The 18,073-nt window shown below is 38.9% G+C and overlaps 1 protein-coding gene across 6 annotated transcripts in view; it reads right to left on the bottom strand.

The window, feature by feature from the left end:
* Positions 1-18,073, bottom strand: part of arhgap32b (Rho GTPase activating protein 32b) — a 78,422-nt gene that overhangs the window by 10,231 nt on the left and 50,118 nt on the right. For 2 of the 6 annotated variants that reach the window (XM_008332487.3, XM_025065776.1), the window contains 7 exons: positions 17,099-17,191; positions 16,077-16,199; positions 15,549-15,626; positions 11,956-12,037; positions 10,423-10,473; positions 9,377-9,451; positions 786-935 (listed from right to left, as the gene is read on the bottom strand). In XM_008332487.3, coding sequence (XP_008330709.1) covers positions 786-935; positions 9,377-9,451; positions 10,423-10,473; positions 11,956-12,037; positions 15,549-15,626; positions 16,077-16,199; positions 17,099-17,191 — 652 coding nt within the window. Of the gene's footprint in view, positions 1-785; positions 4,187-5,846; positions 9,310-9,376; positions 9,452-10,422; positions 10,474-11,955; positions 12,038-15,548; positions 15,627-16,076; positions 16,200-17,098; positions 17,192-18,073 lie in introns of those variants that run through there. The other 4 variants (XM_008332488.3, XM_008332489.3, XM_025065777.1 and 1 more) reach the window with 4 other exon arrangements.

Here is an 18,073-nt window from a genome sequence, read left to right as displayed (position 1 = left end):
CCACCGTCTCGCCTACAACTTAAAGCATCAAATCCTAACTGAATTGTTACTTGTATTATATTCAAAAGAAAGAACTCCTTTTGTAAAAAATTGAAACACACAATCGTGTCAGTGCGAAATTTCTGAAAGAGAATCAAGCGCCATCTGTCTCTCACACTGCAGGCAAAATGTTTGATCTTCATTGGCCCCCAATCACCAGGACTGATACATGATGTTTTAATAAGGCTCCATGAATGTCATGTTTACTTTTGCTAATGACTTTTTGTTTCTTAGCCCCATCAAAAGTCTGGCTGTTTGTTTAGTCTTTTAGTTACAGACCACAGTGCAACGTGTGTTTACAAATGAATTGTATTCAATGCAATACAGAAAAAAACATTTAGCTTAAAAGCACTGAACCACAATACTGGAAAAAAAATACATTTTTACCAGTTATACCAGGACTATAGAACCTTTCAATTGACAATGAATATTTGAAGTCTTTAGATTATCAAATGTTGGGTACTCTGGCAACACTATTTAATTTTTTGTGCATATTGTTTATTTCTTTTGTAATTACCAGACTGTTGCAGAAATAAACAAAATGTCATTATTAAGTATACAAAAATAAATAGCCTAGGGGGCACAAACCCGTCCTCAAAAGCTGCCGTCCTCAAACAATGGTACCAGTTGTGTGAATTGAGCTTCCTCTAGTTGTATGTGGGGGGTTGATTTCCCCTAAGATTTGGTGAGTCACCTTTTTAGGTGAGTGCTCTAAGATAACCGTCTCTACTGTGTGTGTTTCTCACCATCATGACCAGAGTTGAGCAGGTGTTCTCCCAGGTCACAGCCGAACACCCTCTCCCGGAGGATGCCCCTTTGCTTTAGTTTCTGCTTGGTAGGCCTGGACTTCATGAAGGAACGCAAGAATGTAATCAGTTTCCCGTGCTTCTTAGACACTGTGGGGTAAAAGGGAGAAACAGGGAGACATTTTACACAAGTTTACTACACTACAGCGAGTAAGGGATCAGCTTTCACTAACTCTATCCATGCATTAGAGTGAAACCGCATACAAGGTGCTCTGCATTGTTCTGTTGTGCTTTTCGGCTTCATTCTAATGCAGCCCCTTCTTTTATGCGTGTCGAGTTTCGCTGAAGCGAAAGCTTAATTCTTAAATACCACCTCCAGGGCAACTACAAAGAATCCAACCACATCCAATATTAGCATCCTCAGCACCTCTTCAAAACAGAAGAAGAAAAAGAAACCAGTCCTACTTAAAAAAAAACTGCATCAACAACAACTTTCCCTGGGAAAGGGTCATAATCTGCTTACACCACACACCCGTTCTTTTCTTGTCAATCATTTGAAAATGGCATCAATAATGTGAGTTTTCTCAGTCAGTTGAATATCAAATCAGTAAACAAAACCCACTGAACAAGTAATTCACAGTCTTGAAGCTACAGTCCGTTAATGGTTTATTGAACACCTTTATCATGTTTGTAGAAAAGCCCAATATCTTTAAGATAAGCAGCAGAAAATACAGCTGCTGGGTTTTTGTAGCACCTGCCGTTACCCACCTGCCTACCTTCACATAGTCTATATGTGCTTTTATAGAATTTGACAGAAATCTGCACAATTCTGAAAGTCTGGCATGCACACTTGCCATACAATAGACAAGCACAAACAGTATGCAAAAGTATTTGCAAAAGTAGTAAAAAGTACCATTCGCTCTCACACTCCTAACTATACAATTAACCGTATCTCAAATTTGCATGTTTTTAGACTGTAATAAAATAAAATGTTTATTTTTACCAGGCATATGTCATTATTTATTTCATGGTTTTAATCTAAATTTGGATATATTGGTTTATGAAAAGAACAAAGGGCTACCACTTTACAACTAAGATGTACAATTTTAACTAAATAAAAAGTGGATTTTCACTCTAAGAAAGAACATAATCACATTTTTAAACTAAATGTCAAAGTATGTTTTTGTTTCTACAAAACTGAATAAAACAAATCAGGCTTTTATAAATACATAGTTAACAAATTGTGAGACTGTTTAGTAATATGCAGCCAAACAAGGGTTTTGGATGAAAATTTTAACCTGAAGCCAGAGGTCTAAACATCAAATTTTCCCAAAGTTCAACATCACTGTTGAGTGAGTGAATTTGACCTCGACCAGAGGTCAAAGTTAAGATCTACCACCAATGTTTGTGTCACATGTCTCCAGTGGACATATTCTCAAACCAGACATGTACTGGACAGGTACAGTTGCTCTTCCATATAAGTACCAGCTCTGATTCTTATACTGACAAATATCAGCACTTACAACTACAATGCAGCTGGACGCTCTAACAAACATAGACTACAAAGACTACACCTAAAAACTACATCTTCCAATTCACACACTCAATCTGTTTTCTTAAGCACATGGAATATGTTTAGATATAAAGACTTGGGATGCATATATCTGGTTCTATCCAATGATATTTTTTTAATTTTTATATAAATTGAGATAATCATAAAATGTCACCAAACACGGTGAGCTTGAGATGGGTCACCTCTTATTATGTTTGCTGCAGAGCGAGTCATCATTTCCACAGATTTGATTATAGTTTATTGTATCATCTTTAAAAATGGAACGCAGATGGTACAACAACAGATCGAGTTGACTGGGATTGATTGTTACTGAAACATAAAAAAAGTGTTGTTAGCAGACCAACGTATGTAAGACTGTTTCACAATTTCTCATGTGGTTTTCATCCTTTAATGTGTTTCACCTGGGAAGCATTATCTAGTGTTCCACATTGACTTACATTTAAATGGTCAAAACACAATTTATTATTAAGAAAATGCAGTTTCTAGAACTTCACTCATCATGTCAACCAACTAGTTCACCACCAATTAACAGTACAATGCTCAGGTGACACTTAAAAACACTGGTTTCTCAAAACAAAGAAAACTTTTAAATTTGACTCCTTATCACTCTTTTCATAGAGCAGCTGAATCAATGGAGAACCAAGAGTTTGCCTCTGAGCCAGCGTCTGTAAACAACAGCCAGTGTTTCATTTCAGGGGGAGAGTGGACATACAGCTCAGCCCTCTGGGAGGCATTCTTTCTCTGCTGCTGTAACCGGAGACAAAACGGCTAGGACAGCTTTGTTTACTTGCAGAAGAAAGGCCCCTTCAGTATCATGTAGGAAAAGATGTGCAGTGAGAGTGTAGTGACTGACTCTCCAGAGCCAGAGCAGAGACCCCCATTAGAGATATGTATGGATGAGAGCCGGAGGGTCAGCCATTCAAGCGTACTCAGCAGCGAAGCCACTGACACGCTTACTGCTAAAATCCTGCTGGGTAAGAGGCATATAATTTAAGAAGAGCAGGACTGATAGGACTGACTGCTTTCTCCAAGACTAATTACAAGATTTAGAGCCGCAGGGTACAGTGAGTCAGTTATGCTCTTTCACAAAGTAGAAAGACTTGAAAAAGTTGCCCTCAAACTATTATCTACAGCAGTTAATGAAGTTTTCTGACATCTAGTTATCAATATGTCCACGACTCAAAAAGTTGATCAGGTCTTTCTTTAGACTCTCTCTGTCCAGGGCAACACTCACAGCTTCCAGATACACACATGCAAACATTCCCCCAGGTCATACAGTACACAAAGATGATGCAGGTTGATATATTTACAGCTAAGGGACAAACCTGCCAAGTGTTATGACAGTTATGCCTAGTAACTGCTATAACAGATCAGTCTGAGCCAGAAAAGGCTGAGCACAGAAAAGAATGGTGATAGCCAGATGAACTGGTTTCAGCTGCTGCCCTGAAGTCACATGACAAGTCTTTTCCCTAGGAGAGCCCCAGAAGAGGCTGGAGTCTGACAAGCAGGGGGCCAAGCATTACAGCAGCAACAATTACAGACGTAATGGCAAACATCATGCTCTGTTTCCCCACTCCAACCCCAGGCCGACCGCCCCATTCCATCCAGTTAGCGAGGAGCCCTTCAAAGCAGGCAGGCCAGAGGAAAATTCCAACTTCATAGCAACACTAAAGCCCAGTGATGACACCGCAGAGCCAATCAGCCTCAGACATTTGATACGACTGCTGTGCCTGTCAATGTTCCTTAAATACACATGCATCAGGAGGCGTGACCGCAGCTGTGCAGGATTTTTACGATGCTCTCATCTCCGCTCAGTTCAACCCTTTTCCTGCAAGAAAAAGCCCCATCAACACACACAGTTGGTAGAGCGGGAAATTTCAACAGCCTAGTCCTTCCTTTTTCATGTGTTAAGGAGTACAAATGTTAAATCAGTGGAAAACAGTGCGTGGCAGTTAGAAAATGATAATACATTACTATTAAATTAGAATCTCAGATGAGAAGCGGTCAGATGTAAACTTCCCTAAAGCCAATGCAGAAGCTTAGCACCATCTCAGAGGCTGCATTAAGGGCACTCAGTAGGCGTTCACTGGTCTTACTAAACACATTTATCCACTATTGGATATATTTGCATATAAATAAATTAAACAGTCAAAGCATCTCCCTTTAATAGACTGAGGGGTACCTACGTGCTGTGTGTTTACACCGCTTGGATCACTTCTCACTGCAATAGAACAACACACACTTAACTCTGCTGTTCCAGGATTCAAACCGGTGTCATTAAAATGACTGGGCCAAAGTTGTTTTGACTTTATTCCTGAGGCCACACTAGCTGACGTCATCAGAGTCCCTCTTTACTGTTTTCTAGTGTTAACAAAGGCCCGTTTGTCCATTGAAAGACAACTACCACGGAGATAATGTTTGCACGACTCATCACACAAACAGAACACAACGCTGGGAGCCACTGTGTAAACCTCCTGAAGGAGTTTTAGGATGGCTGTCCACAGGGTAAACAGGAGAGCAGACGCTGACCTCTGTTTGGACAGAGGAACTTAAATCTATAAACGTTGATGGAAAACAAATGACTATTGTTTCATGTCCCTAAGTGCTAGTTAGAGAAAAATATATTTAAGGTAATTATTTAAAAGGACTAATTCAATTTTATAATGTCACATGGTTGACTGCAATAACAATTATTGTAAATAATTCACATACAACTGAATTTTTTTTGTTTAATAAAAGTGTAGTTGTCACACTTAGAGTTTGTTGTCATATTATGTTTGATTAACATTTAATTAGTGTTTTAAGGCTTTTCTTTACAATTGCTATGACCTTGAAGATACATGTTCAGATTACTGGGGAAAATATGATATAGGAACTGATTTTTTTTTTTTTACTTTTTTTTTTTTTTTATCAAACTCATCAATGTTTTTACACAGGATTATAGTAACTGACACTTTAAGATCAGTTCTAAGTCTGCTCTGGTTCTTCAGTCCCAGCCTTGGTTGTTGAAATGATGTTAGGGTTTTAAATGTACTCCAAAGTCAATATTCAACTACAGCGTGACTAGAACTTTCCATCTTCATTTAATCCCAACATCTGCCTAACACATCTAGACTTTAGAAAAAACAAACATCAAATTACATTTTAGAATTATTACATATTTATTAATTAACCATGAAGTAGGACTTTGTTAGTTGAACCATGAATAGTCAACAATTCAAAATCCCAAAAGAAACATTAGATAATTTCAAGATGATAACTAACTTAACTGTAGATTATTGAATACACGTTATAAGAAGAAAAACTGGAACATTCCATAGGCACATGGAGAAATAATTTACCCTCTATCACTTAGAGTACTGTACGTTTTTACTTTTCCTTAATCCCTACTGTAACTGGATCTGTATAATTGTTTTTGACCCTGCGCCATGTCCACGTTTCCTTTAGTGGAAAATTATTAACTGCTCATTTTAAACAGGTTTTCTTACCTTGGATCCATAATCGCTGGACTGTGTTCAGTCTTTATAAAAGCATTTAAAAAAAGAGAAAAAAGTCCGAAGTACAATGTGGCGCTAACCTTCAGTCTGCGTTTGGCTCAGCGCTCACCTGTAACAATGACGGTGAAAGTTCACCTGTGTAAACCGCTGAGTTGTCTCTAAACACACACACACGCTGTAAGAGAATAACGTTAGGAGTGACAGGAGGTGCGGAGTGGAATGACTCCTCCGTACACACTATGACTTCAGCCCACACTGCTGTTCGTGCTGTACTACCAGCCTTGTGCTGCCTTCACGTTCTTCAGGAAATATCAACACCGGGCACTGACGAAGCCTGTTTTCTATCATCACAAATCTATAAGGAAGACGGACAACATATTTCTCCTGACGACCTTTATGGCTTTGGTCAAATAAGCTACTGGTCACAGACGGAATTGCAGACTACACATGTGACAGAACGTACACAAACTGTCCACTAAATTAGACACTCCAGTTTAAATGCTCATAATGAATATTCATGGACAAGAATGCAAGGGCAACACCAGTTAGTCAAAAGCATATAGATGTCTATGACAGACTGTCTGGTCACACTGATCATCAAAACATCATGGTATAGGACAACTGCTCTTGTGTTTACACCTTATGAAGCTTGAAGCAGAGGAGATAATGAACACACCTGCTATTTAAATTCTGTTTTTGGAAACCAGAACTGTACTGAAGTAGTACTTGTGTAATACCTGTGTTTCATCTATTCGGATAACATCAGTATACATTCCAATACAACATGAAGCTGATTTTAAACACCATATACACAGTTAAATAAAAGTAGACAAAAGTAACAAAAAAAAAATAAATCCAGCTATAATACTAGAAGAGAATAAGACACCGGAGTAAAGCAGCCAAATGCCAAAGTGTCCTGCAGAGACAGACACTTTCTCCTAACAGACAGCATATGACATGTTGAATAGCTGATCATTGAATTAGTCAGCTCTCCTCTCTGGAGGCCAACCTGACAGAATTACCTGAATAATAGTTTTACTGGCCCTGTCCCAGTGCACACTTGTTGAGCCAGAAAGAAAGACACAGTAATTTGATGCTGATTCAAAATCACAAGACTTTCATCAGCCGCTTCGATAGCATGTGATTTGCCTTTAAAAATTGCACAAGAACCTCTCCTTGGACTGTAGAACATTCGTAATGTTTACTACGTGAGTACAGCGTGACCATACTCTTGCTGTGTATTTGCACTTTTCATCACATTATATTCTTCTAATCCCCTACATTTCAGAGGGAAATGTGACTTTTGGACCCTCAAAGGCAAAGGCAAAGGTTGCTCTTTGTTGGAATGTAAATTCCAAAGTTTATCTGTACTTCTTGGATGATGTTTTTAGGAGCAAAACTATCACCACGTATCCACAGGAGCTACACTCCAAAGCTGCTTCTTTCCTCTCACTTTCCAAAAACTGTGCAAGGTGGTGTAAATTCTGTCACATCCGCATGAAACTGCTAGTGCATAACTAGAAAATGTAATTTAAATGTGTCAGCAGAAGCACACAGTACTGCCACACATAATCATAAATGACAAACAATTTCTTTGCTAATGTTCCTTTTGCGTAAACGCTGCTCAAGTTTAAACAGTATCACTTTTTAATATTAGTGGTGGGAATCGTTACATTTTTCTGTCCAATTTATTATGTTTCACCTCAGTATCTACACAAAAACCCACACCGGTGAAACCCAGTCAGCTGAGTCTGACTCACATTTGTTCTGTGAAATGTTTCTGAGTAAATGTGCCAATATTTGCCAGTACAGTCAGGCAATTGTGATGCTCCTGCCTTGGTGTCAGATAACCTGAGAGCATTAGAAGTGAGAGGCGATCCTACTGCTTTGAATGAATTTAATGATAAGTGTCAATTTCCTGGAACATTGTTGCTGGCTTTAATTCAGCATTTACATTAACATGTCAACTAGTTTAGTTAAAAAACAGATCAATTATTAAAGTGATTCATCACAATCACACACAAATTAGCTTAAAATTGACCAGTAAACAGGTTTGTGGTGGTTGCCAGCAGGTTGATAAAAACAAGCTCCATCAACAGTGAGATCCACAGATGGACAACAACAGTCTTTTATTGAGGCTTCAGAGCAGCATGTTCCACTGGGGACACTGCATAGTTTCTCAGCACCAGGAAATGACTAGAGATCCTCAGAAACAACAGGACAAATCTCACTCTGTCTCACACATTCTCTCCCCACTTCCTTTGCGCTTAGCTTCACATATGCAGCTGTCTTGGCTCATATGTGCTCACAGCTGCCCAAATCTCTGGACTCCAGACATTATGATGGCTGAGGAGGTGAAGGGGGAGGAGGGTGGGGAGGGCGGGGGTTGACATCTGGATCAGTGACTGTTTAGTTAACACAGCTCTCTGAAGAGGGGAAGGTGACATTTTTATTTAAGTCTCAGCAGTCCATAATGTTCCTAACAATATTGACAAAAGCATAGTATTTTCACACCGTAGACTCACCTCCTCAGACAAAAAGAAGAACGAACTGTAGATGGATACACTGTGGTCGCTTTTAAACGGTAACGCAGCAGCATATTAACAATTTCCATGGTTTTTGGGAAGCAGCAAAGGTTAGTGGTGAGATCTGTGCAGAGCAAGAATATATTTTCCAGGACTGTGTGGCTCCCTGCTGGAATGTGCTCTTTTAGTCACCAAGGAGAAGGAGACAGAGATTCTTACTGTTGCAGGACAAAGCGCAGAGCTCAATAGCTGGGTTTACAGGCCCCCCTTATTGTAAAAGGATTAAATAAATCACGGCCGGTCGAGACCCAGCACCACGGCACCCCTGTCGCGCCCTTTGGTCTTCAACCAAACAGAGCCACACAAACACAGCTGGCCTTCGTCCAGGCACAGGGTACATTCAGCAGCTTTGAGAAATGCTCCAGTGACCTGGCTCACCCTTGAAGTCATTTACATACACCTTGAAGGGGCCAGAGCCCATAAAAAATTCAAAACAGGTGGTTGGAGGGACAAGGAAAACTATTCCTCCTCTCAACACTTCAGCTTTAACTTTTGCATGGTATTGACGCTAAATGCTAATTCTTTTAAAAAGTATTTTTGTAAGGCCACCAATTGGACTGGATGACAATTATTACAGTTAAAGAAGACAGACATTAAGTCTGCAGCAAATGATAGCAGATGCAACAACAGTGGAAAAGTTGTGATTGAATTTTGTTTCTCAACAAACACACTCCATATGTACAGTATGCATCACACACCTACACACACACACACACACACCATTAAGTCCTTCTCAGATACGTACAACAGAATCAGAAGTATTAGAAAGACTGTCGTCTTCAATTCATACAAAAGAACCTTTTACGTAGTCATAAATAACAACAGACAGTAGTAATATTAGAGGCACACACTGCAAACTCATTGATTAGAGTTTAATTATTATTATTTTTGTTAGGGGCGGATGGTAAAACACACACAGGTCGGGTTTTTGTCTACCTGAACTTATGCTGTAGTGGTTTAAGGGGTCGGCCACCCATGTACTGTCCTCTATTACACTCTCCATCTCCAAGTCTGCATGCAGCCAGGAGGACAGATGGACCGACAGACAGATGAATGAATGGATGACATGGGGAGACGAGAGAACCGGCAGAGGGAGAGAGCATGTCAAGTTAGCAAAACACAGAAAACTGTAGCACTGTGAGATAACAAGCTTCGCATAGAAAACCATACTGTATTGCAAAAGTGAAAAACTTCTCTGTGAGAAAGAGTACAGATTAAAAAAAAAAAAGAAATAGTCAGCCGAGCCACATATAATCCATGCTATTTGTCAGTGTAAGAAATCGTTTTTAAAAGAAAAACCTTTTAGGTTCAAACCCTTAGAATTTTTAACCCCCTTTAAAACCTGCTCTGGTCAACATATTTCTTCAACAGAACTTATTCAGCACATTTACATTCGGCAATTACTGCTCCACAAAGTCGTTTTCATTACAAGTGGCCCATTGAACTGTCACTTTGAGGATAATGTGTTAGGTAACAATTCTCTTCACTTTTATTTGCGTCAGTCTAGGTGGCTGTTGTTTTTGGGGGGGAGATATGTAAAACCTAAATGTTAATGCCAAAAACACTACATCTAGAACACATTAGAAGCAATCAAATGACAAAACATAGTGGCGGAGCAGTCAGAACGAAGGCTGCGAGTGCTTTTATTAATACATTTAAACATTAATAAACAAGATTACTCTATTCTCCCTGGTTCTAAGTGTTATAGTGAGGTGTAAAGAGCAGCCCATTTAGCTGAAGTGCTAGGGCGTTAACATTAAGACTAATATATACTCTTTTTTTCCTTGCAATTGACTGCACAGAGAATGTTTTCTGTCTTTTGAATAGTAGACATGGACTCAATCACTGAAATGCATCAAAACTTGAAATACAGCCATCGAAGTAGTGTAAATGTCAGGTGTGTTTGTGTGAGACTGACTGAGTGAGTGAGTGACAGTGGGGTGAGTGGACATGATGGATGGAGAGTGTATACCAGCACGCACAGGGGGGGAAGAGACTCCAAGAAGCAGGTTGCAGGCCAGAGGAGGGGGTGGCTGAGGCAGAGGAGTCACAGTCAAATGCAACATATCAAGACACATGCTTCAACAACAGTGTACATCTCTGAGCAGTGAAATAGTAACATGGTTAAAAATGCATTCATGCAGTGGAGGAGGAGGAGATACAACCACAGGCAGCATCATTACATACAGTTGTTTGTGAAGCCTCTATTCACCAGTTTAAACACGCTGACCATTTATAGTGAAACCATCAGAAAGCAAAGCAAACATTATTTCAATTTTTTTTAGACTTTCAGGGATGACTACCTAAAGCCTAAATTATAGATTACATGAGGAGAGAATCTAATTTTATTCTTATTTCCTAATTTCTTTTTTTGTTTTAGGTCAAACTTCTATATTATACAACACAGTTGGTTTGCACCGTGCGGTGCAAACAGGTCAGTTTTTTAAATTAAAGAAATGTAAATACTGCTTATGTAGTAAAACAATATACGCTCTAATAAAAGCATAATTTTCAGAAATATGTGATAAACCTTTGTCCCAGAGCTAATATAATGTTTTGCTATATTTGTTTAAACTCATTAATATATTAATATGTAGCTTCAAAAGTAATAATTTTAAGGTTAGATGTGCAACAGTTAAAATGAAATAAAAACATGGATTAAAAAAGTCAGTTACGTCAGTAGGAAGCACATCAGAACTTTGACCAGGGATTCTGTTGTATTAATAGCAACAGTTGACTTCACATAATCTGTTTCTGATCAGTGAAACAGTCTGAGAGCCTTACATGTTCTTTACGATTAAAACGGCAGAGAATATGGGCTTTTAGCAGCCACCCAAAAACCCATCAGGTATAAAGAGAAGTCCCTCCCCAATAATTGAAGACCTTCTAAAGTCTGTTTGTGACTTTTTTCACTGTGTCATCTTTTCATCCCACTGGTTTGGAAGTCCGCCTCGATTGTCCACCCCACAGCAAGTCAATCAGTTGTAACAGTGAGTCATGCTGCTTCAGCCACTCTGGTTTTGGCCGATGTGACAAGGATTCGCACTGAAGTTTGATCAAAAAGAGCTCAACCATACGATGAAGTGAAACAACGTTGTGGGAGAACTACTGTAACGTGAGGCTGAAGTCTACAGCAGAGCTACAAAAAGAACGACTTTGACTCCAGGATCACTAAAAAATATATCTTCAATACTTGGCAGAACATTAAATAACATATCTATTTGCTCTGCGTGTTATTGGATGGCATGAATTAATTCCAGTGGGTTTGCACATAGCTGTGTCAACAAAGCATTGTGCTGTAGGAGGGCTGTGTCAGTGACTGATGTGGGAAAACACGCTTGTTATTTGTGGTGAACGTTCCGCACTAGAATAAACCACGTTATAAACGTTGACACCTGAAATGCAGCCAGATCAGAAACACATTGACTTTCATCAGATAAAACATCTAACCAACGCACGTCCTGTGAACAGTTACAGGCAAAGAAAAAAAAAAGGAAGAAAAAGAGGAAGTGTACCTGGTTTTGGCACAGAGTTGGTCATGGACTGTGGCACCTTATCATTTATGAGCTCCACACACTCACTGGGAAAGAAGCCAACCTGGACAGAGCAGGGCAGAGAAGCAGGCAGGTGAGGTCACAGCAAGTATAATCAGATTTAGATAACCAAATGAGGCCAGAGGAAATGGACAGCACACATCTGTCACACACTGATGCCCACAGCCTGCTGCTGAGGTCACATCACTTACTCTTACTATTTATCTTCTCCTTTTAGGAAGGCTCTGGAACTGTGTGTGTCTTTGAACCTAACATCTGCTCAGTAAAATTTGGAGGTAAATTGTCTATTGCAAACAACAAATTTGCATAGCAGTCCACCCCAGTGATAAGGAACAAACCAGTGGACCAGGGAGTACTATACTAAGAACCATGCTATAATTCTAGCTGAATGGCTAACGGCTGTTATATAACTTAAAGCAATGTATTACACATGGTATTTTCAATAACACTGATGGTCAAACTGAACTAGTTTTATAGAAAGGCTACCCTTTCACCAAATTCTGTGTCAAATTCAGTGTCATCATTTTCAAATGTCTCACGATTCGTTCCTCGATACAGGAAAAAAAAAGTTTTATGACAAAAAGGACCCAGAACTTTTTAAACATCTTAAATTTCTGAGCCCTGAAATACTAGGCTGGTGTGGGTGAAAGATGTATCCGGGACAGTTTATGTGCACATAAAAAAACTGACATGTACGGATGTAGCTTACAGCCCCCTACGGGGAACAGCATGTCTGAAATCTTGTAAAATACTACTACTACTACAAAATACTAGGTTAGATAAATATGACTCCAGGAACAGTATCGTGTACACACAGCACGCTGCAGAGTAAAAATACTGGGAACATGAAAACAAAAACAGAAGTTTCAGGATTTGGCAACAAAAATGGCCTTTGGTGAATATATATGTCATGAAAACATCTGGAGTGTGTATCAGGTCAGAAGACTTTGACAGTAGCCATCTTTCAACCACCTCTCGGAGAAACAAGTTTCACAACAGTAGGAATCACCACAATTGTTCATTGTTGGTCGTTTGGAACAACCTGAAGTCCTTTGTTATCCATAGCAGTGCGGTCAGCTGGAGCTAACTCCAGTTCTGACTGAGAACTTCACTGCCAATTAGTGTGACAGGCAGATCGATGTCCTATAGTAACAGAGAGTCAAAACAGAAGCTGCAGCGGAGCCAAGGCAGAAGGTTGGGCTGTTTATTTATCATTCTGAGATGCGTTGGGATGTAGAGGATACAGCATCGACCCAGAGGAAGCACAAGAATCAATATTCATTTGTCTTGGTAGGACGATAGTTTTAAAATTAATATTTTAGTTTGTAGGGTTGGCCTTTCATATTTATTGGACTTTTAATATAATCTTAAGACATTTATGGGCCTAATATTTCTATATAACACTGTTATACAGCTGTTCAGTTCTGATTTACATATTTCTAGTATGTTATTAATAAGCAGGCTGCTTCTAGAGAGGCAAGAGGCTTATTTTTTATGGAAAACTTGAATAGTTTTTTTTTTACAGAAAAGATAAATAGACCATAGGTAAATATGTATTTTTGTTTTAGCTTTAATAAGAAAAATGAAATATGCAATGTTGTCTTTATTATTAGGATAATTAATGTAATCGTGAAAATTCTTAAGCCACATTTAATCAAAATAGAGCAGAAGTAGACGTAAAATGTGTCTTGTAGCTCAACCTACATGTCAAATAAATAATACTCTTGTCATACTATTTTACTCAAAGATATAAAACTCTGTAAACTGAGAAAAAATGATATTCAAGTATGTTCCAAAATTAGCAGTCAAAATAAGAGTAGGTATAAAACAACATCCACTAAGAGCTTTGTCTGAGTAATGGCTCACCTCTGGAACTGAACAGTGGAATAATAATAATAATAATAACTGCTGCCCTGGCTGCAGTCTTGATCTACTCAGAGTGGAATACGTGCGTTGTCCTGAATAAATAACAGAATAAACAGACAGTGACTAATTTTCCACTTTATTTTAGTAAAAATTGGGAAAAAAAACAGAAAAAAAGAGAAAAAGAATTTGACTCATTGGTAGTTTGCAGGTCAAAACATTTATATTTTTGGAAAGTATGAATTTATGAATTAGCCCATATTAGACATTTAAGTTGGTCAGTGTTCTTTGATCTAATAAAAAATGGATGATGTGCAAAATTCAACTGTAGAGGCAGGCCTTGTCCAGAGGAACTGTGTGATATATTTCCACTAAGCTGACAGCACAAATAAACACAAATGCATTATTCTCCTGATTCACTGAGGGAGAGGCTCATTATGAAGTCAGCGCCTGGTATGGCTGACATCATCACTATTACACAAAGTTGTGATTATTGTGATTAACATGTTGACTTTGGCCACCTCAGTCTTATTTTACCATAGTTCCCATGTCAGACAAAGTCAAACATAATCATTTTGTCTAATTGCAGAGAGACACAGGGGAAACAAAAGCCAGGACTGGTTTGAGTCTAAAACACATTTTGAAAAAACGTTGATGTTTGAGCACAGAAGTCCCTTGGCTCTCTCACAGGGATTGTTCATGACAGGCTGTGGTAGTGGGAGAATAAAATTGAGAGGAGTTTTGTACCAAACAACTTTACTTTCAGTGGAAATGTATTTTATTGGTTGGCCTTGTGAGGCTCAGACCCGGTATAAACCACATGAAGAAACACACCTTGGTGTTTTGACAGAAAAAGTATTTTCTTAATAAACAACAAAAAAAAGAACATCCTTTTTCATCCACCGTCAAAGGAATCTGAAATGTAGCTCTCGTTAATAGCTTTTCCGGCAAAAGATAAAAAGAGGAAAAAAGAAACATAAAGAAAAGCAGCTGAACGCTGAGTCAGAAGGTTTTTTACCATTTACCTCCTGGTGACTGCGATTAAGGATAAAATAGTTTCAGCTTCCGTGCAGAGTTTCGGTATGTGATTAGCCTTTAAAGGCATGAATGTGTCTCCACAGCTGGACCTCCTGCACTGAACTGTAATTCATTCAGTCTCTCACACACACTTAAACCGACCCAGTGCAGCCTTCTCTGTTATTTAACACAGAGTGCCCTCATTGCTCCGACCCAGTTTTTAATTTGTTTTGGTTTTGCTGACATATTTTGAATATATTGTTACAGGAAAAAGTTGTTACAAAAGGTGATTAAATATTTCTTTTTCTTTATGCCTATAAAAGAATCTCGGAAGGAGTTAAATTGACTATTTAAACACTGCATGACATAAAAACATGCAGCCAAGAGATTGAAATAACATGTGTGATTGTTATGTTACAGTAGGAAACCAAAGACTGAGTGAGAATATAAATTGTTCCAGCCTTTACAGGGGAGGCACACATCCTGGAATCTGCTTAACAGCTTCAAGAGAATCTGTATCTTGGTCAAAAACATCCAGTAAAATGACTGACTGAAAAAGCAGCATTTCCTTCTTGTCCTCAAAGTACCTCAAAGAACGGCTGCGGAGAGAAATCCTATTCTTTGCCTAAGTGTGAGTGTATTGAGCCCGAGGCTAAACAGGGGGAGCTACGTACCTGGAACCCATGTTTCCCTCGCCACCATGTGGTGTCTTCTTTAGGAGGCATGTCAATCACGGACACGATGTCACCAACCTGCAGAGATCGACAAAGAGAGATTAAAGACAGATCTAACGGCCCCTTTTAAAACTCCATGAACACAGTCCCGATACCATACCAGAGAGGACGTCACTCCATTTTCAATGTTAATAATAGTGCGTGTGATGAAACACAGGGAAGCATAGATGGTCTGACAATAACTGAACCTTGTCACCAGTCTCCAGAACAACAGGGAGAGGTATATTCCACAGAATATAACATTATACTGTAGCTAGACATAATCACGCAAACACTGACATTTTTATTTTTATATTGAGACGATAACCTTAACTCTAAAAGGACAGAGAGCGTCCCCCGTAGCAATACTTCTGTAGCACAAATACAGCACCTATTCCTGCAGAGGTAGCATTTTTCCAGAACTCATAAAAACTCAGTATGTTTAAGAGAAGCAATAAGAGGACGCTTTAATGTTTCTGTTGTGATCACCTCAAAGGACAGTTCGTCTGAGGCCTGGGCGATGTAGCGCTTGATGACGTGGGCTGCAGCGATAGCTGGCACGTTGATAGACGACTCTTCATGGACCAGGAGATGATTCCCTTTATTATCAACCTGAAAGACATTACACACCGACAGAAATCGCATTAACAAGAGCAATTGTTGGCTAACATGATTATGGAGGCTAGAAATGAACCAAATGTACATTATTGTACTCGTGATTACAAGTGTATAAAGTGAATAACTGGGGATGTCAATGTTTAATTAACTCAACAGTAATTTCTGTCTGTTTTTTTGCACAGTTGAACTGGGGACACGTATAAGTATGTGCTGTGTTTTCTTATAGACTTCATTAGAGAATCATTTAGATTTCTTTTGTAAATTTTTTTAATTGATTAAACAATATCAATTTCAGTATGACATCTATATTTACACGTAGCATAAAAAGCTTCAGTGAAGAACTGAAGCCAAGGCCAAGTCAGAGTTTTGGTACCTCAATAAATACACAATAGTATTTAAAATACACATCTGTTCTAGGTCATAGATCTTCAGGTTGTCCAGGTACTGCATAGAAATACTTTTCCTGTAGTTAATTTATTTTTTTTATTGTTTTTACTAACCAATCACTCCTTCTGTTTCCACATTTGTGTTCAAAACCAAAATGTCAATTTTAATAGCTTCTATGTGTGAACTTTACACAATGGACATACAGGTGGTGATAATACTGTTATTTGTTCATAAGGTATTTTTCTATAAAGGCCACCATAGTCACTGCATAACAGGTGGAATGAAAAAACATGAATGAATGAATGTATGAACTGAATAGTAAATAACAAGGTGGGTTTCTGTACAGCAGTGCATAAGGCAGAGGATGTCTGTTCTATTCCTATGACAACCACTGTTCTAATGTAATGTCGTGGGTGATGTTAGCACTCTGATTACAGACAATGGTGTTTTCACCAATAAAAACATTGTTTTCAATGTTGACCTTGACAAAGACATGGCAGCCTTACCTCCATCCATGTGAGTGCAGGCCCACAGTTGATTTTGTTGTCAGCAATAGCTGAAAGCCGGGAGAGGTAAGCTAACAACATCTGTGAAACTGACTAACAAGGAGAGAAACACAGAAAAACAGGAGTCACTGGTTTGATAAAGGTGACTTCTTAAATCAAATCATTGTTTAGCAAACAGGAAAACAAAACAACCTTTACGGGACAGAAAACTTCACTTCACTCATTTAAGCCCCAACAGCACAGAGTCTCAGAGTTGTGGCTCGGTTCAAATCATAGTAAGAGCCACAGACACCATTAAGACACATTTGGTCTGAATTATTATGTCTAACGACAGTAGACTGCTGTCAGTGGATACTTTGTTTCATCTCTGTATGCAGTGTCACCAAGCAGTACTTCTCTTACACCGGAACTATGTAGTACTTGGACTTACAGGTATGTGTTCACCCCTGTTAAATGGCTGTTCCAAAAACGATAAATGTATGTCATTAACCTTGATTAGTTTATTGTATAATCATGGCTTTAATGAATTAGAATGATTTGCAGCTATAGCTGTGACTTGTCAAAATGTCTGGCGTGAAAAAGGGGCGATAATCATTGGCTAATCATGCACTGAATATTAAAACTGGCTGTTAGTCACTTCAGTCGAGGCTGTCAGTCACTCTTGGCCTCCTGTTTATTCATGTTCTAAAAAGACAAGTGAAGTGTTCCACAGGGGCAAACCGCTTCACCTAATGTTTGTAGATATGATTTCAGATCAAAAGAAAAAGCTCCGGTGGACCAAATGCCGCTGCATGACTCTACAGAAAATTTGAGTTTGTAAAAACAGTACTATAGTGTCCTGCAGGTGGCTTTGTGAAGGTATTATACCGAAAGACGCACGTACACAACTGCATGTGTGCACACACAGGCAGACACACGCTGAACTAGTTTTGCCACTATCTTTTATACATCCGCATTCTTTTTTCAAACCTCAGT

This window comes from Cynoglossus semilaevis, chromosome 19, assembly GCF_000523025.1.
Source record: "Cynoglossus semilaevis isolate Cse_v1.0 chromosome 19, Cse_v1.0, whole genome shotgun sequence".
NCBI lineage: Eukaryota > Metazoa > Chordata > Actinopteri > Pleuronectiformes > Cynoglossidae > Cynoglossus > Cynoglossus semilaevis.
This window is presented reverse-complemented; position numbering and strand designations above follow the sequence as displayed.